The sequence below is a fragment of the Rhinoderma darwinii genome, chromosome 2 (assembly GCF_050947455.1).
Source record: "Rhinoderma darwinii isolate aRhiDar2 chromosome 2, aRhiDar2.hap1, whole genome shotgun sequence".
NCBI classification, from domain to species: domain Eukaryota; kingdom Metazoa; phylum Chordata; class Amphibia; order Anura; family Rhinodermatidae; genus Rhinoderma; species Rhinoderma darwinii.
In genome coordinates, this window is record NC_134688.1 from 208339671 (window position 1) to 208364860 (window position 25190).

Sequence of the window (25190 nt, forward strand, 5' to 3'; positions counted from 1 at the left end):
ATCCTGGACTACAATAGGTACATGGGAGGGATGGACTTGTCAAATCAAGTCCTGAAGCCCTGCAGCGCCATGCGGTGTGGTATAAGAAGCTGGCCGGGCACATCATACAGATGGCTTTGTACAATGCGTACGTGCTACGTCGATGTGCAGGACAGAGGGGAACTTTCCTGGAATTTCAAGATCTAATCTTTAGGGACCAGGAAGGGGGGGCAACCAGTACTTCTGGAAGCGAGGCCACACGCATCGTACCAGGGCAACACTTTCCAGGAGAAGTTCCCCAAACCGGTGGAAAGGGAAAGAGTCAAAAGAGGTGCAGAGTCTGCTATAAGAGGGGGATAAGGAAAGTCACAATATACCAATGTGACACGTGTCCCGAAAAACCAGGGCTCTGTATAAAAGATTGTTTTAAAATGTATCATACATCCCTTGATTTTTAATTTACCCTGATGCACTCCGCACAGCTTACCCCCCTCATCTTTCCCTTCTGAGCCCTGCCGTATGCCCAGGCAGCTGATAACAGCCACATGTAGGGTATTGCCGTACCCAGGAGAACCCACATTACAATTTAAGGGGTGTAGATCTCCGGTGGCGCATGCTGGGCACACTATATCGGACACTGACATGCCATATATATATATAAAATTGCAAATCTCACTCTGCACCATCTGCTGCGCATTATCTTTTACACAGTACCTGTGGGGTCAAAATGCTCACTACACCTCTAGATGAATGTCTTAAGGGGTGTAGTTTTTAAAATGGGGTCACTTCTCGGGGGTTTCAACTGTACTGGTACCTCAGGGGCTTCTGCATACATGACTTAGCACCAGAAAAGCTCCAGTAGGCCAAATGGTGGTCCTTTCCTTCTGAGCCCTCCCATGGGCCCAAAGGGCAGTTTATCACCACTAATGGGGTATTGCCGCACTAAGGACAAATTGGGCAACAAAATGGGATATGTTGTTCCTTGTGAAAATAAGAAATTTTGATCAAAAATGACATCTTATTGGAAAAAATATCATTTTTTTCATTTCACAGCCCAATTCAAATAGGTGCTGTGTAAAAACTGTGCGGTCAAAATGATAACAAAAACCATAAATGAATTCCTTGAGGGGTGTAGTTTCCAAAATAGGGTCACTTCTGGTGGGTTTCCATTGCTTTGATACCTCTGGGGCTCTGCAAATGCGACATGGCACCCGAAAACCAATCCAGCAAAATCTGGATTCCAACAAACACATAGCGCTCCTTTCCTTCTGAGCCCTCCAATGGGCCCAAAGGGCAGTTTATCACCACAAATGGGGTATTGCCGCACCAAGGACAAATTGGGCAACAAGATGGGGTATGTTGTTCCTTGTGAAAATAAGAAATTTTGATCAAAAATGACATCTTATTGGAAAAAATATCATTTTTTTCATTTCACAGCCCAATTCAAATAGGTGCTGTGAAAAAACTGTGCGGTCAAAATGATAACAAAAACCATAAATGAATTCCTTGAGGGGTGTAATTTCCAAAATGGGGTCACTTCTGGTGGGTTTCCATTGTTTTGATACCTCAACACCTCTTCAAACCTGGCATGCTGCCTAAAATATATTCTAATAAAAAAAAAAGAGGCCTCAAAATGCACTAGGTGCTTCTTTGCTTCTGGGGCTTGTGTTTTAGTCCACGAGCGCAGTAGGGCCACATGTGGGACATTTCTAAAAACTGCAGAATCTGGACAATACATATTTAGTAGTGTTTCTCTGGTAAAACCTTCTGTGTTACAGAATTTTTTTTTATAAAATTGAAATTCAGCAGAAAAAATGAAATTTGCAAATTTCATTTCCACTTTGCTTTAATTCCTGTGAAATGCCTGAAGGGTTAAAAAACTTTCTATATATTTTTTTATCATATTGCTTTTAATATGATATTAACATCCATTTTATTTATTTGTGTTCTCAGGTTATACTTTTTACTTTGTTCTTACTTTTACTTCTCTATGGGGGCTGCCATTTTTTTTCATCTCTGTATGTGTCGATTAACAACACATACAGAGATGGAATACGGCACATACAACCCCATAGAGAATGCGAGCGGGAGCCGTTGCATTCTCTGAAGCGTACGCCATCTGTGTGGGAACGGCGCATGCGCCGCTCCCACACAGACCAAAACGAAGCAGAGTGAAATCCGGCGCCAATTTTCATGTGGACCGGAAGCCACTGCCGGACAGTAAGATGACGACTTCCGGCCGCGGCTTCCGGCCATATGTTCAAGGAAGCGAAGGCGCAAGGAATAGGAGCGGAGGTGGCAGCGGCAGGAGAAGGTAATTTATGTTCGTGTAGGTGATGTGTGTATTATGTTCGTGTTATACTATCTGCTGAGCACTGTATCTAATCCTCCTACACTGTGCAGTCGCTCAGAAAATGGCGGCACACAGTGTAGGAGGTTTGAAGATCCAAGCCCCTCCTTCTCCTGGCACTAGCCAGAATAAAGGAGGGGGGATTGTGTGAGGACACTAGAGAGTGTGTCTACCCCAAATCTGCAGCATAAAGAAGTGAGGTTGCTTTACCACATTGACCATGCTGCAATTTTGGGAACAGCTCCCTCTAGTGGCCAGCACATGGAAATGTTATAAATTAGAATCTAATTTATAATATTGCCTGACTTGTGAAAATATTAAAACAATGTGTAATCACTTAAATAATAATTGTTTAAGTAAAAAAAAAAAAAAATTCTGGCGACACATTCCCTTTAAAGCAGGGTCTGGTCATTGTATTGCGGTACAGGGGACACAGATAGAAGTTGTCCTCGGACCAGCAGGCTCTCACAATTTGGGCTTTTTAGGGAGACCCATATTGTAGACTTGCCCAAATATTTTTGCTTTTCGGCACAATTAGTGGAATGCCACCTATTGGGCTGGGCATGAAAGGAGTTGGGGGTGTTCCAAAATAAATTGCTGGGCGTAAAGGTTGGTTTGGTCCATCTTAAACAATTTTTAAAAAAAAATAAAAAATTACAGGCAACCCTTCTGTCTGCACATGAATTCCTGCCGCAGCAGTAAATTCTGGGATTTGGGGGGGGTGTAATTAGTTGGGGGCGACCAATCCGAGCTGGCAGTTCCAGTGTCAGGCAGAACCTAGGCACAAACCCTCCTGCAGCTGCGAGGAGGTTTCTCATGGTTACTGGAGGATGAGGACGAGAGTATGAATTCTGGTCCTTCATAACTCTACATGATCATGGCATACGCCTCTTTTGTAGTGTAAAGTCTCGCTGCCATTGCGCGCGCACATACATTATATATATATATATATATATATATATATATACATACACACACACACGTAGAACTGTAACAAACAGTTGTATAACAGATTTATTTTGTTCCCAGAAATACATTAAATCGCTAGCTAACACACGCTTTTTTACATTATTTTTTTTTCACATAAAACACTAACTAAAGCTAACACTGACAAACCATTTTATTTTTTTATAACAATTAGTGACACTGAATTTCTAAGCTGACGGACTGTCAAGCTAACGGACTGTCGCGACTAATTGGTGGTGAGGGATTGACACTGACGGATTGACAACTATGGTGACGGATTGACGTAAACGAACTAGACAACTACCTAAGAACTAAATCTACATTTTCTTTTAAGTGAATTATGGATATATATATATATATATATATATATATATATATATATATATATATATATAATAAATAATAATTTGTCCCTTATACACTGGGGAGGTGGAGGGGTCAGACACTGGGAACAGAGAGGAGGCATGGAAGGAGTTAAGTGCTTTTTTTTTTTTTACTACGAGGGACAGAAAACGGCACAGGTTCTGATCTCTTCACTAACTATAAGATCAGAGCCTGTCACCTATATTTTTCACCCACCCTGGGGAAAAAAAAACATATAAATTTTTTAAAAAAAACTGATTGGTGGGTTTAAACAGACCCGCCAATCACAGCGATCGCCGCCAATGGACGACTGCTATTGGTCCATCGCCGGTCACAAGGGACACAGGCAGGACATAGAAGTTACCGCTCCCAGTACACTACAAGTAGCGGGAACACTTTTAGACTGAAATGCACCGTGATCGGTAGATCTGTACAGATCCACCGATCGCCGGCTTTGGACCGCTATGACTGGTCCATTGCCGATGAAAGGGGATGTCAGCCATTGGTAACAGCGGATCTCCCTGTTCCCGGACACTGTCCGTTATGCCAGTGAGCTCCAGGAAGAGTTCAATAACTGTACGTCCTGATGCAGCAAGAAACCTCTCGCCAGGACGTACAGTTGTGTCCCCATGCAGGTCGGAGTTAAGGCTCTGTTCACATCTGCGTTTGTTTTTCCGTTCTGCTTCATCAGAGGAGCAGAAAAACGAAAATACCGGAAGCACCAGTTCCGTTGTACAACGGACACCATCGGTGCCTGATTGAGCCCATCGAATTGAATGTAGTTTTTCATTGGAGTTCTGTCAAGGTACCCAATGTTTCACCAAAAAGCAATAGCAAAGCAAACTGCGCTATTGTTTCCGGTATTTTCGTCCAGATCTGTGACGGAGGCCCCTAACGAAGCCTAACTGAATATATGTATCGAATTAGAGAAATTAAAAAGAAAAGCCACATATGCATGTGTATTACTTCACAGTACTCTGAAGCAGTTTTTGTATTTACTTCTCTTTAGACTAGATTTAAGAGTGCACAATACATAGATTTTGTACACATAGTTCCATTTCAGCAGGATATGGGATACAATGTTACTAATTCTGGACAATGTGAATCTTGCACCACCTACTGGTAGATCTTTATATGCACCTGACAATTATCCCCATTATTAATACAGGAGGGGACATTTGTTTAATGTAAATCTTTGCTATAAACTAAAATGGCCAATCTCCTATCCCCAAAATATTATGTACTAGTGATCTTTGATGCAAAAAGGTCTTTATTTTATGAAGTTTAGATCCATCTGCATTAAAAATACATAAAACATAATGCAAAGAATTTTTATTTTTCAAATGCCCAAACTCCCCCCCCCCCCCGACCCCATGGACGGGCTGGGTTCACAGAGGGGAGGTCCTGACCAGTCACCCCCTCCCCTCTATGGCTTTCGTAGGTCCGAATAGTGCATATGGACAACGAATGTCTCCATGAGACAGCCCCTTTAAGACTTCATAGGCACATATACAAAACAACAGCTCTAATTGGTAGAAAGCAATGTTTGTTTTGGTTGCAGTAGTCCATAATATGGCAAACGCAGCTAAATATAGTGAAGATAGTACCTTGTATGTGAATTACCAGAGAAGAATCCCGAGAAGTCCAGGTGTACTGGCTTCAGCAGAGCATCTGCAGGATGCCATAGGACTCCTCTCAAGACTCTTCTCTGATAATTTACATACAGCGCACGCTCTATTAGAATGTTTTTCTTTTGACTAATGCTATAACAGACCGTTTTGAAGGCACCATGTTTAGGACGCTATTGCCCAGGAGTAGAACGACATGCTGATGTTTTAGTCTCCTAAAATCTAGTAACCGGTTCCCTTTAATAAATTCCTATGCTAGTGACCACTCTGCCTATCCATGTAAGACACACAATGAGGGTATGTCCACACCCAGTGACCAAAAAAAGTCTAAAAATATGGAGCTGTTTTCAGGCGAAAACAGCTGCTGATTTTCAGACATTTTTTTTCCTGCACTTCTTTTGACGAGCCGTCGTTTTAAACGCCGTATTTGGACAGCGACGCATAAAATAAAGGCTCGTGGGAACAGAACATCGTAATTCCAATTGAAAGCAATGGGCAGATGTTTGTAGGCATATTAGGGGCGTTTTTCAGGCGTAATTCCAGGCGTAAAATGCGCAAAAGGCACTTAACAGCTCCGTGTGTCAGCCCCGTATGATGCCCGGCTGCGTGATTTTCGCGCAGCCACCATTATTAGGACACTCCGTTTGGATGTTTGTAAACAGAAAAGCACGTAGTGCTTTTCATTCATAGTTTGACAGCTGTTGCGCGAATCACGCTCGTCCCACAGAAGTGCTTCTGTGTGGTGCACGTGATTTTCACGCACCCATTGACTTCAATGGGTGCGTGATGCGCGAATTCCGCACAAAGATAGGACATGTCGTGAGTTTTTCGCAGCGGACTAAAAATCACGCAACTGTCTGCACTGCCCCATAGACTAATATAGGTCGGTGCGACGCGCGTGAAAATCACGCGCGTTGCACGGACGTATATCCTGTTAGTCTGAATAAGCCCTAACTGTGGTAACCAGCAGGCACTCTGTGCAGCACAAAGGCTCATCCTGTGATGCAGAACAGAAAAAGGCACGAATAATGCATGAGCGGAGAGGACAGGGGTTAAAAGATAAGAAGTAGGGACAAATAAATTTAAGGATAATGATGCAGGTAACGCGGCATAGGGCTACAAGTTTTGTCCAGGTGGAATAAGTCTTACAAAAAAAAGGTCAATGATAAATGTTGCAAAAAAGCAACCACCTACCAAACAGAGTCAGTTTCAAGATCCTGCTGCATTGTATGGCAAATGACAAATCAGAGCTGTCAAAAATAGTTATAAGGTCTCCATCTGTAGATAAAAAAAAAAAAAAGAATGAATTACAGGAGGCAGGGTGAGGACATCAGATTACACAACTCAAAATATGTCATTTATATAATAGTCAGCCTGAACAGAATGGTGGCTTATGAAGTATTTTCAAAGCAAATTGTAGTAGCGGCTGCATGTCCCTGTATCTTCAATGCTGTTAAACTGACCACAGGCTTGAGATGGTACTCGGCCGAACGCTCATTCCTAGCTATTCCGCCAGACCCACAAACATGCAAGTAGGTTCTGCTCAGCATGCATGGTTTTTCAATAGGAAAGGGGAATAAGCCACTGCCAAACATCTATCCTGCAAGAACAAAGTATCTGCCTTTGGGGGAGGGGGCAAGAGTTAGGAGACCCCAATATACATTAAATATTTGGCAGATCTTTCCCAAATAACACACGCACCAATTTGGCATTACATCGCAGGTGTAAAGTAAATTCTCATTTAGTAATTTTATTTTTTTTAACTGTGTCCACCAATGCTTACCTTCCAGTGTCCTAAAAGGAATCTCTATGTGAAAAAAATCCCATATGATGAGATTATAATCTTATCTGTGGAACTGTGAATTTTTACCAGGTAATTTTAAGATTGTATGGGCCACCTCAGCCTCACGATTACAGAGAACCTTTCACCTGCCCATACACGTACAGCATGTAATAGGTTGGGCTGCACAAACCCTGTATCACTATACATTTTATTCCTATCTTTCTCCGTCATTTAGATATCGGTGCCGTTATATTTGGCGCCCGATATTAAAATAACCCCCTGAACGGTCAATGGGGCGTGTAATTGGCAAGGGGGCGTGTAACATCGCTGTGACACTGTCCAATCAGCTATAGACAATGCCACAGCAAGCGCTGGAGAGAGGAGAGCATGTGCGCGAGCACGCACAGCTCCGCCGTCACCATGGAACAAATGAGAAGAATAATGTGAATTCTTCTTCTGTTCCATGGCGGCGGGAGTATCTTTGGCAGCATCGGAGCTGTGCGCGCACATGCTCTCACTCACTTCTCAGCTCTTGGCAGACAAGGACAAGACTGATCTCTCACAAGAGATCAGTCTCGTTCAGCTTGTCTGCCGAGAGCCGAAGAGTGAGAGCGTGCGCGTGTGAGCTCGCACTGCGCCCAGCTGCACACCTGCGCGCACACACCTCTCCAGCTCTTGCTGTGATACTGTCCGTAGCGGATTGGACAGTGTCACAGCGATGTTAGACGCCCCATTGCCAATTCAGGGGGTTATTTAAAGAGGCTCTGTCACCAGATTCTCAAATCCCTATCTCCTATTGCATGTGATCGGCGCTGCAATGTAGATAACAGGCACGTTTTTTTTTGTTTTTTTTTTAAAACGATCATTTTTGGCCAAGTTATGAGCAATTTTATATTTATGCAAATGAGCCTTTCTAATGGACAACTGGGCGTGTATTGTGTTTTTACCAAGTGGGCGTGTATTTTGTTTGTAACATCTGGGCGTGTTTACTTGTTTTACTAGCTGGGCGTTGTGAATAGAAGTGGATGATGCTGACATATGATGCTGACATACCCTTCTATTCACAACGCCCAGCTAGTAAAACAAGTAAACACGCCCAGATGTTACAAACAAAATACACGCCCACTTGGTAAAAACACAATACACGCCCAGTTGTCCATTAGAAAGGCTCATTTGCATAAATATAAAATTGCTCATAACTTGGCCAAAAATGATCGTTTTTAAAAATTAAAAAAAACGTTACTGTTATCTACATTGCAGCGCCGATCACATGCAATAGGAGATAGCGGTTTGAGAATCTGGTGACAGAGCCTCTTTAAATATCGGGTGCCAAATATAACGGCACCGATAACTAAATAACGGAGAAGGATAGGAAAAATGTTTAAAGTGCCCCAGGGTTTGTGCAGCCCGGCCTATTACATGCTTAACATGTATGGGCAGGTGAAAGGTTCTCTTTATAGCCCACAACAGTTACTATGTAAACTAAACAGCAATATACCCTGTGAATCTGGAAAAATTATCAGGTCAGAAAAGAACAAACGCTTTAATAACATGCAAACCAGAATGTGGTGAGATGACGCTCAATTTCTGAAGTGCACGTCCTGCTAGCTCCACCTTGTGGAAAGATTTGTTCGTTTACATTTCCACGCGGTTTGATGATGTGGCATGATTAAATGTTGGCCGGGTATTTGCTTACAATATTTAAATGTACATTAGGACTGAAAACATTTAATCCAGGCATTAATAAAAGGAAGCCAAGCAATGCTCCAACGACAAAATCCTGAAGGTAAAGAATGGGTTGATATTGAGAAGAACAGTTTTGGATAAAACGCAGTGGCCAGAAAGATCAAGATTGTGGTTCTTCAGTTTAGAAAAAAAAAAAAGACAACTTAATAACGAATATATATTTTATATCAAAGGTCAATACAGAGATCCCTCCCACAATCTATTTATACACAAGACTAACAAGGGGTCATCTTCTACAGGAAAGGTGGTTTCTATACAAACATAGAAGAGGATTCTTTACTGTAAGAGCAGTGACACTATGGAACTTTCTGTCAGAGAAAGCCGTCATGGTGAAGCACTTAGCCCTTTAGCGGCCAACCTATTTTAGGCCTTAACGATGAAATTATTTTTACACTTTTTTTGTTTGCTGCATTTTAAACGCCAGACCTTTTTATTCTTCAATAAACATAAGCGTATGAGGGCTTGTTTTTTTTTTTTTCAAGTTGCAATTTTAAATGGCACCAATTTTGGTGTACATATAATTTTATTGATTAAGGCCCCATGCACACGACCGTGCCCGCAATCATGCAAAAAAAAGCTGACATTTTACATAATTTTCGGAACATTTCTACGGCACGGACACCCATCCGTAGCGCTACGGAAAGGTGTCCACGTTCAATGAAAGTGAATGGGTCCATTTTTGCAGACCGCAATTGCGGTCCCCAAAAACTGATGTTTTTTTACGGTCGTGTTTTTTTTTGGGGGTGTAAGGGGAAAAAAAAAAAAATAAATGAAAAATCACACCATTCTTTTTGGCGTCTTAAATATATGCCATTTTACCGCGTGGCATAAGCAACAACTTTATTCTCCGGTTTGTTACAATTACGGCGATACCAAATTGGTTTCGTTTTTACTACTTCTACACACTGGAAAAACACTTTCTATTTTATTTTTTTTCTCACCATATACTAAGAGCCATAACTTTTTTTATTTTACCTCCAATGTAGCTGTATGAGGGTTTATTTTCGGCAGGACAATCTGTAGTTTTTGGGGTACCTACGCCCTTTTTGATCGCTTTTCACCACATTTATTTGAAAGTTTGGATGAATAGAAAACTATTTCGGCATTGCTTTTTATTTATATTTAAAACTGTAACCTTATTTAATCCGCATGGTGAACGCTTTATAGTTCAGATTGTCACAGACGTGGCAATACCAATTACGTGTAGCTTTTTAAAAATGTTTTCGTTCTTCCATAATAAAGCATTTTGTAATAATAAAGTGGGTTTTTCATTATTTTTTTTCTTTACTTGGGATTTCTCATTTATTTATTATGAAACGGTGTTCAAATATTATTTCAGTTTTATTAGTCCCACTAGGGTACGTCACTATATGATCATTTTGACTTTATAGTAAACTGTAATGCTTCTGTATTGCAATGTATTATGACCGTCAGTGTAAAACAGACAGTCATCCTATTATTTGGCAGGGCCTAATAGGCGTGCATAACAGGCAGGCGGGGGGGGGGGGGCTTTGTTAGGCCTTCAGTTGCCATAAAAAAAAAATCAGCACCCCGCAATAGCGTCGTGGAGGTGACAGAGGGAGCCCCCTTACTGTGAAACCACTTGCCGCGGTTGTAATGGACTGCGGCACCTAAGGGGTTACTTCAATCCCACCCGATAGAGCAGGAGCCCAGCTGTCTTTAGACAGCCCAATACCCGCGCTAGCCGACACCTGTGTGTGGCTTATGTCAGAGCGCCGCATTTTCACGCCGCTGTGGCAGAAGTACCCTTAATGACTGCCGTGAAAAAGGCATATGGGTGGTCATTAAGGGGTTAGAGTTCAGGAGGTGCCTGGAAGCCTTTCTTGAGTGTAATAATATCATATACAATATTTTGCTAGAGATGGGTAACTTTGAACCAGAGATTTATTCTGGCTTTAGGCCTGTGACTAAGTGGTCATATGCAATTATTGAAAGGGATTTACCCACAATTAACATCTGTGGAACAAATTGGAAATGCCATAAACAACGGAGTGATGGGGGTCCAATCACTAGTGGCCCTGACAATCTTGAGAACGAGTAATGGGTACTCTAGAGAGCTGGCCTCGCATATGAAGTCACTCTCTATTAAGCTTTATGAAAGATACAGAAACAGCCCATAACATTCTCTGCACAGAAGTCTGCTCCACCTGTTGAGCCTGTAGTGTGCAGCTTCGTGAACAGTTTAATGCCAGCATTGAGCAACGTACCTTCATCTTTATATTTGATGGTAACTTCATCATTAGTCAAGAGCTTTCCTCGGAAAACCCTCTGCATCATCAAGACCAGTTCATCATAAGTGATATCCTCATTGTGAATGGGAATCCTACGGATGTCTTCCCCAAGCTGAGCTTTAATGATCAGCTTGCCGCTTAAGTCTAATTGTCCATTCATGGTGGATTCTGTGATGACTGAGGCAGCTTTATAAAGAACAAAAAAAAGAAGACATTAAGATATTTCAAGATTAATTCCTTATGGTTTTGAAAAGAACAAGTTAAATAGGTGATATACATGTAAAATGAGTTCACATAACAGACGACCACGCCTCTACCCTGATAATTTGTAAATATGAAAAGATTTACAGTATGTAGATATATGAAAGCTATACCATACCGCTATGGCTACGACCGGATGAACAGAGAAAATTGACAGAGTAAGGGCAATAGTGCCGTGGCGATCAACCCAATAAACCTCTAGACAAAATACAGTATGTTATATAAATCTGTGCCCAGAAAATTAACGCACTCCATCTACTGTATCATACTGTGAGAGTAAACTGAAGAAAATTTTTAAATGATCAATTTGGTAGAGTCAACATAAACAACCTGAAGTAACAACTTGATCAGCACGTCATAGTTACTAATAAAACACATCTTTCTGTTTAGCATCACTTAAAACCTGAGAATCAGCGCTACAGGGGACTGGAATGTATATTAGCGAGTATACTCACATACTGTACACTGCTAATACTTATTGGTCCCCGCATAACTGACAAGTTGCCCATATTTAAAAGGGTTGTCTGGTTTTCCATCGCAGTTATTAGGGCTTCTGTAATAGGGGGGTTCCCCATTCAGGACTACCCCATCAGCCAGAGGGTGCCACATAAAGCATAATTTAGCCTGCAGCACACAGCTGATCATGAGGGTGTAGCAGCATCCTCTGATGGACCTGTTAACAGAAATGGGTTTCCTAACTGGTCACCTCCTTTAAAAGTGGCACACCAAGCTAAACTAGATTTTCAAGGGTGCAGCATAGCAGTCCACTTCTTGGAGGTCCAAAGGGATGATGCAGATATATTTCGGATTTCTTAGACGTGTTTGCGTGCGTGCGTAAATACAGCCTTATATACACAGTTGAGTTACATTATTATGACCACCTCCTACTTTTGACGTTGACAGCGCGTGGCCCATGAAGGAAGTGATGTGCTGTGGTAGGCATATAAAAGGTGTGCGATAAGCTGTCTGAAGACATATCCCTTGTTGTTGCAATGTGTAAAAGTATTTCTCAAACAGCGCAGTTTGTGAACGGCTCGCGTGCTGCTGTGGTGAAAGTATCGTGAGTGGACAAATGGCACCACTGGGAATAACCGGCGTGCGATGTGAGAGGTGAAAGTCTGATACGAAGGTGCGCAAGGGCAGAACGACACGCTACAGTGGAGCAGCTAAAAAAGGAAGAATCAACCAGGGGACTACCAGACGTGTGTCTATAACAGTACAGCAAACCCTACTTGCGTATGGGGCTCCGAAGCAGACAGATGGTCACTGCTTCTATGCTAATGAGGGTGTTTTGCAATTGGACCACCGATGATATGCAAAGGGTTGCCTTCTCCGAGGAGTCACGTTTTCTACTTCATCGAACGGATGGACGATGTCAGGTGAGAAACACAGAACAAACACCCTGCAACCATTGCTGGAAGAACACAAGCTGGGGGCAGCAGTGTTATGATCTGAGGAATTTTTTTTCGCGGCATTCTCTGGGCCCACTCATCCATGTGGAAGGCACTCTGAACAGATTTGGGCGTGAATCAATTATTGCAGATGACATCCACCCATACATGCGGTTGGTCTTCCCTGGGGCAGATGGAATCTTCCAGCAAGAGAATGCGACATGTCACACGGCTAGTTATGTCCGACAGTGGTTGGTAGAGCATGACCAAGACTTCCAAGTACTTTCCTGACCGCCTAATTCACCAGACTTGAACCCAATTGAGCATTTGAGGGACCACCTCGATCATCTGGTTCGTTCTATGGATCCTGCCCCACACCCTCCAGAAAATGTGGGATACACAGCAGTCAGCATGGCTCCGGAGACAACCTACCGGCACCTTATTGCATCACTCCCAGCCCGTCTAGCTGCTGTCCGTGGTGCACACGGCGGTCACTGTGGATATTAGCTGGTGGTCAAAAAAATGTGACTCGACTGTGTATTATGTGCTAGGTTTGGCAAAACTGGAGGCGCTTAAGTTGCAGCTTTCATTTAAGAACCAGTTTTTCTCATGCTAAGGCTGGATTCACACGAACGTGTATTGCGTCCGTGCGGGCCGCGTGGTTTTCACGCGCCACGCACAGACCAATACAAGTCTATAGGGCAGTACAGACCGTCCGTGCTTTTTGCACAGCGTTTGTCCGCTGAGCAAAAAGCACGACATGGTCAATATCTCCGCGTATTTCGCGCATCACGCACCCATTGAAGTCAATGGGTGCGTGAAAACCACGCAGGTCGCACGGAAGCACTTCCGTGCGAACTGCCTGTTTCGCGCACCAGCTGTCAAAAGGATGAATGTAAACAGAAAAGCACCACGTGCTTTTCTGTTTACAAACATCCAAATGGCGTGTCATAATGATGGCGGCTGCGCGCAAAGCACGCAGCCGCGCATCCATATGATGCTGCCTCACGGAGCAGGTTAGTGGCTTTTGCGCAGGCAAAACGCCACGTGTTTTGCGTGCGCAAAAACGCCACGCACGTCTGAAACAGCCCTAATCATGTGGAAAGCTTGCAATTTTTCCCCTGTACAGTCAAATAACACTTGCTGCTTTCATTAGTGGGCAACACAGTAGATCATTCTGAAAATGTAATGAAAACTTAGGATATGCTCAAATGGCTTATTTTCAGCCGTTAATCGGGCCGTAATACGACGCGTAAAAAAAAACGCCAGCAAAAAAGTGCATGTCACTTCTTCAGCCGCTTTTGGAGCAGTTTTTCAATGACTAAAAAAGACGCTCCAAAAACGGCTGCTTTTTTCTGAGGAGATATCACCATCTTTCAACAGTGAGAAAAACACTGCAAAATCCACACCATTTTCTGCAGCAATAAAAACTAAGGAAATGGCGCGTTTTATCCGCAGCGGAATACCTGCTACTTTAAACGGAATTGCTGTAGAAAATTTCTGCAACAATTCCATTACGTGTGGACAAGCCCTTATCCATCACATCTAAGTTCATAATTTAGATTTCATAGATTACAGGTGGATCCTGCATTTTAGGCTTTGTTCACTTTTCATGAGAGCTGCACGAAAACACGACATTGTTTTTAATTTATTTTTTTAAAGAGGCTCTGTCACCACATTATAAGTGGCCTATCTTGTACATGACGTGATCGGTGCTGTAATGTAGATAACAGCAATGTATTTTATTTAGAAAAAGTTATGTCCTATTTTAGCTTTATGCTAATGAGTTTCTTAATGCCCAACTGGGTGTGTTTTACTTTTTGACCAAGTGTGCGTTGTAAAGAAGTGTATGACGCTGACAAATCAGTGACCAATCAGCGTCATACACTTCTCCCCATTCATTTACACAGCACATTGTGTATGTGGCTGCACATAGTGATCTAGTAAGAACACTAACGTTACTGAAGTGTCCTGACCGTGAATAGCGATCACCTCCAGCCAGGACGTGTTGTCTATTCACAATGCAGACACTTCGCTAACGTTTGTGTGTGATTTACATAACAACGAGATCATACTGGGCTGTCATTTACAGCGTAATCTCACGAGATTACGCTTGCCTTGCTGTAAATCTCACACAAACGTTACCGAAGTGTCAGGATTCTGAATAGACATCACGTCCTGGCTGGAAGTGATGTCTATTAACTCTCTGTACACTTCAGTAATGTTAAAGAGGCTCTGTCACCAGATTATAAATACCCTATCTCCTACATAATCTGATCAATTTTGAGCAAGTTATGAGCAATTTTTGATTTATGCTAATTAATTTCTTAATGACCAACTGGGCGTTGTACAGAGAAGTGTATGACGCTGACAAATCAGTGACATACACTTCTCATTGTTCCAGCCCAGCTTCTTTCACTGCACAATCACACTAACAATGGGCTGGAACAATAAGAAGTGTATGAGGCGGATTGGTCAAAATAAAAACCACTGCTGTTATCTACATTACAGCTCCAATCAGATTATGTAGGAGATAGGGCACTTATAATCTGGTGACAGAGCCTCTTTAAAGAGGCTCTGTCACCAGATTTTGCAACCCCTATCTCATATTGCAGCAGATCGGCGCTGCAATGTAGATAAGAGTAAAGTTTTTTTTTTTTTTTTAAACTAGCATTTTTGGCCAAGTTATGACCGTTTTTATATTTATGTAAATGAGGCTTTCTAAAGTACAACTGGGCGTGTTTACAGTAAAAGTACAACTGGGCGTGTATTGTGTATGTACATCTGGGCGTGTATTGTGTATGTACATCTGGGCGTTTTTACTTTTTTACTAGCTGGGCGTTGTGTATAGAAGTATCATCCACTTCTCTTCACAACGCCCAGCTTCTGGCAGTGCAGACGTGTTCGAGAGATCACGCTGTGACGTCACTCACTTCCTGCCCCAGGTCCTGCATCGTGTCGGACCAGCGAGGACACATCGGCACTAGAGGCTACATTTGATTCTGCAGCAGCATCGGCGTTTGCAGGTAAGTCGATGTAGCTACTTACCTGCAAACGTTACTCTTATCTCCATTGCAGCGCCGATCTGCTGCAATAGGAGATAGGGGTTGCAAAATCTGGTGACAGAGCCTCTTTAATGTGTGTGTATGTGGCTGCACATAGTGATCTAATTTCACTGTCTAGTTTGATAGAAATCTAATTGTGCTCCCACAATATGAGTAAATTATATAGTTCACTGAAGTAACAATAAAGTAAAAAATACCTTTTAATAGTAACTTGTTAAAAACAGGGGTAACACACCACTGTGACATAAGCCCCACCGTGATTATTAAAAAATGTATTAAACAAAAAACACTGAGTCATTATGATGCATGTATCTCAGTGTTTGTAACGATATTTTGTCTGGAATCAGCATATATCCAGGGCACACCAGTAGTACAATCCCCAAATAAAGCACAGGTGTCCGAATGAATCGGCTCTCCTAGTACTGGGTGTAACACAATATGACTGTCCCCAATGCAAACATTCCATAAACAATAAACGACCCTACGCGTTTCAGGTACTCATCCTCAGGGGTCCGTATCTTGGTAACTCTGGTCTTCACACCAGCGATAGAATCCTTCAACAGCAGATATTCTGCTGTGCGTCACGGCAAGATGCACGTATCGATGTCAACGGCATACTTCATTGCAGGCGCTACGTTACTATAAACGCTAAACTCCACCCCTCGTATTCTAGCGGCAAAACATGAACTGACCAATCCCCGCACCCTCACGATTAGTGACACCTGCCCATGTGACCCCCCGCCGTCAGCTGACAACCAGGGGTCATCATCGGCCGCATCAATCCGCACGCGCAGGCGCAGTAGAAGCCAAGGACAAGTCGCCCAGACTGCCAATATACGAGAAGGTAAGCGCTACACGATAATAGATTATAAGTAAATCTCGCGGGACAGTTAAACACCGCAAGTAGGCTACCTCACAAAGCAACTAAAAAGTAATTAATCACATGTAGGGTGGATAAGAATATACGATCCCTCATGACATGCGGGACCGACAGACCATCTCCGTTGAAAAACGGCAGACCAACAGGGCCATCTCCAACCTAAGTGTGTTGGGCAAATATGAACTCACCCACCCCATGGGCAACCCAAACAAAATAGGTCGCCCATAAGGAGTGTTAAATAAAACATGTATAATTAGTCTGCTCATTTAAACCTGCTGGTTGTATGCATTCCAGTCTGTGGATCCATTGTGCTTCTTTGCGTAAAATCAGGTTATCCCAATCTCCTCCTCTTTTGGGGGGTCTAACAAGTTCAATAGCTTGAAACTTTAAACATGCTGCCTGGCCTTGGTGTTTGGCATGCACATGCTTAGATATTGGGGTGTCCCTATCATGGACAATATCTCCAACATGCTCCCTAATACGGCGACGAAATTGTCGTGCTGTTTTTCCCACATAATTTAGGGGGCATGGACATGTGATCAGGTAGACCACTCCCGCAGTCTTACAATTGACATAATCCCGAATAGTGTATTGTTTCTGTGTAGTGACACTAGTGAAGCTATTACCTTTGAAAATGAAATCACAGGCTTTACAGCTACCACACCTAAAGGTGCCTGGTATTTGTCTGTCCAGCCACGTGCCCCTAGGTGAAATGGGGTCAAAACAGCTATGCATGACTCTGTCCCTTATATTTTTCCCTCTCCGATACGTGACAGACGGCCTCTGTGTGATCTGATCTGCTAGATCTACATCAGAACTGAGAATACGCCAATACCTATTCAGTATCTGCATAATATCATTTTGTTTGGAATCATAGGTGCCTATGAGTCTCGTGACCTGTTCTTCTTTCCGTTTTTTAGGAACCAGAAGACATTGCCTATCAGCATCCCTTGCTCCCTCATAGGCCTTCCTGATAACCCTCTCGGGGAAACCTCTGTCCTTCAATCTTGTTTTGAGCTCCTTTGCCTGGAACTCAAAATCACCCATAGAACTACAATTCCTACGTACTCTCATAAATTGGCCTTTTGGAATGCCACTTTTGAGGGAATAAGGATGACAGCTATTCCATTGCAGGAAACTGTTTGTTGCTGTTTCTTTCCTATGTACCTTAGTGTGGATAGTGCCTTCTACTGTTTTTGTGATTTTCAAATCTAAAAAAGACAATTCTTTCTCACTGATCTCACATGTGAATTTAAGTCCTACATCATTCTTGTTGAGGGCTGCTACAAAATTATGGAACTCATCTGCTGTAGAGTTCCAGAGGATCAACACGTCATCAATATATCTAATCCATAATCCAACGGATGAAGTCCAATTGGCAAATTTGTCCCCAAAGACAATTGTCTCCTCCCACCAGCCAAGAAATAAATTTGCATAGGTGGGAGCAGCAGGACTCCCCATTGCAGTACCACATTTCTGATGGAAAATTTTGTCTTCAAAAATAAATATATTTCTTTCAAGAACAAACTGTAATAGCTGCATGACAAACTGGTTATGAGCTGCAAACTGAGTACCTCTAGATCCCAGATAGTACTCGACCGCTTTATAACCACATTTGTGCGGTATGGATGAATACAACGCCTCGACATCCAGACTAGCCAAGATTGTGTCTTTCTCCAGGGAAATACCATCAATCTGTTTCAGGACATCCATTGTGTCACGCACATATGATGTGAGACTCAAAACAAAGGGGCGCAACACTTGGTCAACATACGTACTCACATTTTGAGTTAAATTATTTATGCCTGAAACAATTGGTCTGCCACGTAAGGGAGGATATCCTTTATGGATTTTAGGCAGGCTATAGAAACACGCCATAACAGGAAATTGTGGGTATAGGAACCCAAACTCCCCTGCACTAATCAAAGATCTGCTCTTTGCATCACTCAAAATGCTCAGCAACTCTTTCTTGAACAATGCCGTGGGGTTATCCTTTAAAATGGTATAGCAGTCATGGTTAAATAAAATGTCCTCACACATCCTCTTATAACCATCCCTGCTCATGACCACAATGTTCCCACCTTTATCAGATGCCTTGAGAACAATATTCTGTTTTTTCTCTAAAGTGGTCAGAGCTAGTCGTTCAGACCAAGACAAGTTATTATCCATTCCCCTGCTATCCTGACTGAGACTTTTGATCTCATCTCCCACCATATCCACAAATAAATCCACATTAGTAAAATCTCCTATAGGTGGCAATTTCCTACTCTTCATTTTAAGGTTGGTGAAGGGACCTATACCTGGAGTGCGTCCAGATTCCTCTAGTAACCCCTCAAGGGCCGAGAGACCTTCCATATCAGACTCCTCTAACCCTAATTCCATGCATTTTTTTCTATTATGGTGTTTAAAAATTTTTATCCATTTGAGTTTACGAGCAAATAAATTGAGATCTTTTATCCACGAAAATGAGTCAAATTTAACTGTAGGGACAAAGGAAAGTCCCTTTTCTAATAATGTATTCTCTGATGCACTCAAATTATATTCAGAAAGGTTGATGATTTGAAGCCTATCCATATTATTCCCCTTCACTAATCCTTTTGTCCCCTCAGCATATAGCGGGAAATGGGGGGATTGTTGGCTAAAAAATTATTGCCACTATTAGAAGAGGCTCTCCCACGGCCTCTATTTCTACTTCTTGCTCCTCCCCTAAATTTGTGTTTCCCACCACTACCGCCAAAAAATGGGCCCACTCTTTCAGAGTCTGTAGTTTCACTCTCTGATGTGGAAGGGTCAGATTCCCTCGGCCCCCTATTGGTCTGTTGATATTGCTGTTGTTGTGTAGTAACAAAATCATACGCTTTTTTCTCCCTAAATTCCTGTAGGTCTCTCTGGTAAGAACACTGTGCTGTGTAAATGAATGGAGAGGAGTGCATGACGCCGATTGGTCACTGATTGGTCAGCGTCCTACACTTCTCTCCACAACGCCCACTTGGTCAAAAAGTAAAAAACACACCCAGTTGGGAATTAAGAAACTCATTAGCATAAAGCTAAAATAGGTCATAACTCCGTCAAAAATTATCGTTTTTCTAAATAAAAAACACAGCTGTAATCTACATTACAGCGCCGATCACATCATGTACAATATAGGCCACTTATAATGTGGTGACAGAGCCTCTAAGGCAGGGGTCAGGAACCTTTTTGGCTAAGAGCCGTAAACGCCACATATTTTGAAATATAATTCCGCGAGAGCCGTACAATATGTTTAAAGGGCCATTGACAGATCAATCGCTCCAATGTTCACTTAGTACAGCAAGGAATGCTCCTCCCTGCTGTATAAAGCCACAACTGGACTGAAACAATGGTAATTAGCAGTAAAAAAATTAAATAAATAACTTACATTGTGAGCTTGCGATGCATGACATCAGTCCAGCAGTCTGGCTTCTTCTTTTTCCTGCGCATGACTGGAAGCTGGCATTCTTCCCACCTGATGTTGAGAGAATGCCAGCTTTGAGGCATTCGCAGAAGAAAGAAGCTGGAATGTTGGACATGTCACACAACGCATTGTCAGTTATGTCAATTATCTATTTTATTATTTTACAGCGAATTATTGTTTAGGTCCAGCGGTGGCTTAGTGCAGCAGAGAGGAACACTCCTTTGTGTACTAAGTGACCGCTGGAGCAATTGTATCTGTCAGTGGCCCTTTTAAAAGTGTTGGTCTTACAGAAAATGAACAAAAAAGAGAGGCTCAGACCCATAGGGAACTAAAGCATTTACTACTTAAAGTGGTACATACAAGCAGGCACACCCAGCGTAATAAATAATTGAACTTTATTAAATAGTCTCACTGTACATAAAGTGCACACATTGACTTGTATTTAATTTTAAAGAACAACAAATCTCCGAACTCTTTTTTTTATAACATAATAACGTTTTAATGCTGTTGCTAACCAACGACGAATAGAATACTTCCTACCGTTAACGTCCAAGGGAGACACAAGGGAGGAGGCAGATGCCGCTTCACTAGGGGACGCAGGTGCGTGCTTGCAGACGGCGCGGCTATGCAGGGAGTTATGGGAAATGTAGTCCATGCTCCCTGCCGCTCACCACTGCCGCCAATGCTTATCAGGCCATCAAAGAACTACCAATATCAGCGTGCACCGCGGCCTGATGGAGCGCGGTGCACGGGCTGATGGAGCGCGGTGCATGCATCCTTCCCATAGACAGGTAGGAGCAGTGGCGGATTAAGAAGACCATGGGCCCTGGGCTGTTACCCAAACTTGGGCCCCCCTTCTCCACCACCACCCTGCCGCGCCGTAACTATTGCTAACACTACCTAAACACTAGTACACAAAGTAGGCACATTATGCACAAAGTACACACAGTACGCACATTATGCACAAAGTACGCACATTATGCACAAAGTACACACAGTACACAAAGTAGGCACATTATGCACAAAGTACGCACAAAGTACGCACAGTACACAAAGTACCACATTATGCACAAAGTACACAAAGTAGGCACATTATGCACAAAGTACGCACAGTACACAAAGTACCACATTATGCACAAAGTACGCAAATTATGCACAAAGTACGCACATTATGCACAAAGTACGCACATTATGCACATTATGCACAAAGTACGCACATTATGCACAAAGTACACAAAGTAGGCACATTATGCACAAAGTACGCACATTATGCACAAAGTACACAAAGTACCACATTATGCACAAAGTACACAAAGTAGGCACATTATGCACAAAGTACGCACATTATGCACAAAGTACACAAAGTACCACATTATGCACAAAGTACACAAAGTACGCACATTATGCACAAAGTATGCACAGTACACAAAGTACCACATTATGCACAAAGTACGCAAAGTAGGCACATTATGCACAAAGTACGCACATTATGCACAAAGTACACAAAGTACCACATTATGCACAAAGTACACAAAGTACGCACATTATGCACAAAGTATGCACAGTACACAAAGTACCACATTATGCACAAAGTACGCACATTATGCACAAAGTACACAAAGTACGCACATTATGCACAAAGTAGGCACATTATGCACAAAGTACGCACATTATGCACAAAGTACGCACATTATGCACAAAGTATGCACATTATGCACAAAGTATGCACAGTACACAAAGTACCACATTATGCACAAAGTACGCACATTATGCACAAAGTAGGCACATTATGCACAAAGTACGCACATTATGCACAAAGTACGCACATTATGCACAAAGTAGGCACATTATGCACAAAGTATGCACAGTACACAAAGTACGCACAGTACACAAAGTACGCACATTATGCACAAAGTACGCACATTATGCACAAAGTACGCACATTATGCACAAAGTACGCACATTATGCACAAAGTACACACAAAGTACGCACATTATGCACAAAGTACGCACAAAGTACGCACATTATGCACAAAGTACGCACAGTACAAAGTACGCACATTATGCACAAAGTACGCACAGTACACAAAGTACACACATTATGCACAAAGTACACAAAGTAGGCACATTATACACAAAGTATGCATAGTACACAAAGTACACACGAGTATGCACATTATACACTAAGTAGGCACATTATACACAAAGTACACCTTGTAAACACATGAATATGGACATTAAACATACATGAATATGGACATTAAACATACATGAATATGGACATTAAACATACATGAATATGGACATTAAACACACATGAATATGGATATTAAACACACATGCACTTACCTTTTATGTCTTCACTGCAGCTCTTCTCCTGCTCACAGCACAGAGCCCGCCGACAGTCTCCCCTCCCCCATGTCCCGACAGCTAGCAGCAGAGATGTTTAGAGCAGGGAAGGGGGGCTGGAGGGGGAGCTTCTAAAGCAGCACAGACCATGGCTGCTAAGTAGAAGCAAAGCTCCCCTAGACTGACAGGTGCGGTCCTGGCACCAGGGCTCCCTCCGGTGCTAGCGACGCCACTGGGCATGAGGGGGTTCGGGCGGTCATAGGCTCCTTGGGCCCCCTGGCAGTCTTGGGCCCCGGGCGACCGCCCGAAACGCCCTAATGATAATCCGCCACTGGGTAGGAGCCCTGTCTGCGAGCCAGATACGGCCATCAAAAGAGCCATATCTGGCTCGCGAGCCATAGGTTCCCGACCCCTGCTCTAAGGGGTCATGAAATATATATTTTTTTTATCATATTGCTTTTAATATGAGATCAACATAAATTAAATTTATTTGTGTTCTCATGTTCTACTTTTTACTTTGTTCTTACTTTTACTTACGATTAACGATACATACAGAGATGGAATACAGCACATACAACCCCAAAGAGAATGCAAACGGGAGCCGTTCCATTCTCTGAAGCGTACGCCATCTGTGTGGGAACAGCGCATGTGCCACTCCCACACAGACCAAAATGAAGCTCGTTCGCAGAACGAAATCTGGCGCCATTTTCATGTGGACTGGAAGCCGCTGCCGAACAGTAAGATGACAACTTCCGGCCACATGTTCAAGGAAGCGAAGGCGCAAGGAATAGGAGCGGAGGCAGGAGAAGGTAATTTATGTTCGTGTATGTGATGTGTGTATTATGTTAGTGTATATTCGTGTTATACTGTCTGCTGAGCACTGTATCTAATCCTCCTACACTGTGCAGTCGCTCAGAAAATGGCAGCACACAGTGTAGGAGGTTTGAAGATTCAAACCCCTCCTTCTCCTGGCACTACCCAAAAGAAGCGAGGGGGGGGGATTGTGTGAGGACACTAGAGAGTGTGTGTCCACCACAAATTTGCAACATAAATCAATGAGGTAGCTTTACCACATTGACCATGCTGGGAACTGCTCCCTCTATTGGCCAGCACATGGAAAGGTTATAAATTAGAATCTAATTTCTATTATTTCCTGACTTGTGAAAAAATTAAAACAATGTGTAATTACTCAAATACTAATTGTTTAACTAAAAAAAATAAGAATTTCTAGCGACACTTTCCCTTTAAATCACTTTCAAAGGTGTACATAGCACTGCAATAGAAAGCTTATAAAAGGGTTACTACTATTATTTACAAATAGGGACAATGGGCAAACCCTAGAAGAACAATGCAGTCAGCCTCTCCCCAGTTTGAAATAACTGATAACCGGAAATAGATGGCAATCAACTGCACAGCATAAGATAAAACACTTCAGAGCATTGTTTTTTTACATATATTTTATACATAAAAGGGGGTCAAGAGGAGTTAAGATAATACGCATAGAATGAGTGTGAAGTTACAGAATCTCCTGATCTAGATCGGTCAGAGAACTTTGTCTTGTGGGATTTTACATGTAAGGCCTCATGCACACGACCGTAAAAACTCCCGTTATTACGGGTCGTAATCACGACCCGTAATAACGGGCTCATAGACTTCTATTGGCGACGGGTGCTTTCCCGTTTTCTCACGGGAAGGTGCCCGTGCCGTTGAAAAAGATAGAACATGTCCTATTTCAGGCCGTGATAACGGCACGGACAGTCCATAGAAGTCTATGGAGCTCTCGTAATGACGGGTGGCTACATGTGTGCACCCGGCATTACGGCAGCGTTGCTAAGCGACGTCAGTAAATAGTCACTGTCCAGGGAGCTGAAAGAGTTAACTGATCGGCAGTAACTCTTTCAGCACCCTGGACAGTGACTACCGATCAGTATAAACCTGTAAAAAATAAAAATAAAAGACGTTCATACTTACCGACAACTTCCTGCTTCCTCCAGTCCGGTCTCCCGCCCGTTGCCTTGGTGACGCGTCCCTCTCGACATCCGGCCCGACGTCCTGGGTGACGTTTCAAGCCATGTGACCGCTGCAGCCAATCACAGGTCAATCACAGGCTGCAGCGGTCACATGGACTGCCGCGTCATCCAGGGATGTCGGGCTGGATGTGAAGAGAGGGACGCGTCACCAAGACAACGGCCGGGTAAGTATGAATTTCTTTAACTTTTATTACAGAAAAGGCTGTCCCTTCTCTCTATCCTGCACTGATAGAGAGAAGGGGCTGCCGATTAGTGCAGTGCTATTTTGCCGCCAAAAACGTGCTCGTAAATACGGGTGGAATACGGGTGACACCGGACCCATATTTACAGGCACGGGTTCGTAAATACTGGTGCAAAACGGGTGGAATACGTGTGACACCGGACCCGTATTTACGCCAGTATTTACGGGTGGGAAAAAATACGGTTGTGTGCATGAGGCCTGACACATTGAGAAAATTTAGGCTGAATTTGTAGTGTCCGCTTGGCTTATACGCGCTGGGAAAGCTCCTAGCACATCTGTCAAATGTATCCATAGGCCATCATTCACACAACAGCTAGCAAAGCCTATGATATTTGCCTCAGTTGGGCTGGTATAGATCAGTGTAACGCAGCAGTCTGCTGCACTATTCCATACAGATGTATCCTGCATTTTTTATTTTTACATGGGACCCAATGGGCATCGGTGAAATACTACCAACATATACCTCCGACACA

General features: G+C 42.9%; 1 protein-coding gene across 3 annotated transcripts in view; it reads right to left on the reverse strand.

The window, feature by feature from the left end:
• The window catches only part of TFG (trafficking from ER to golgi regulator), a 49130-nt gene that overhangs the window by 20267 nt on the left and 3673 nt on the right, over window positions 1–25190 (reverse strand). Inside the window, exons 1-3 of one of the 3 annotated variants that reach the window (XM_075852782.1) lie at window positions 20062–20130; window positions 11044–11253; window positions 6481–6564 (exon numbers count right to left, since the gene is read on the reverse strand). In XM_075852782.1, the coding sequence (XP_075708897.1) occupies window positions 6481–6564; window positions 11044–11253; window positions 20062–20086 (319 nt within the window). In that variant the 5' untranslated portion in view covers window positions 20087–20130. Of the gene's footprint in view, window positions 1–6480; window positions 6565–11043; window positions 11254–20061; window positions 20131–25190 lie in introns of those variants that run through there. The other 2 variants (XM_075852781.1, XM_075852783.1) reach the window with 2 other exon arrangements.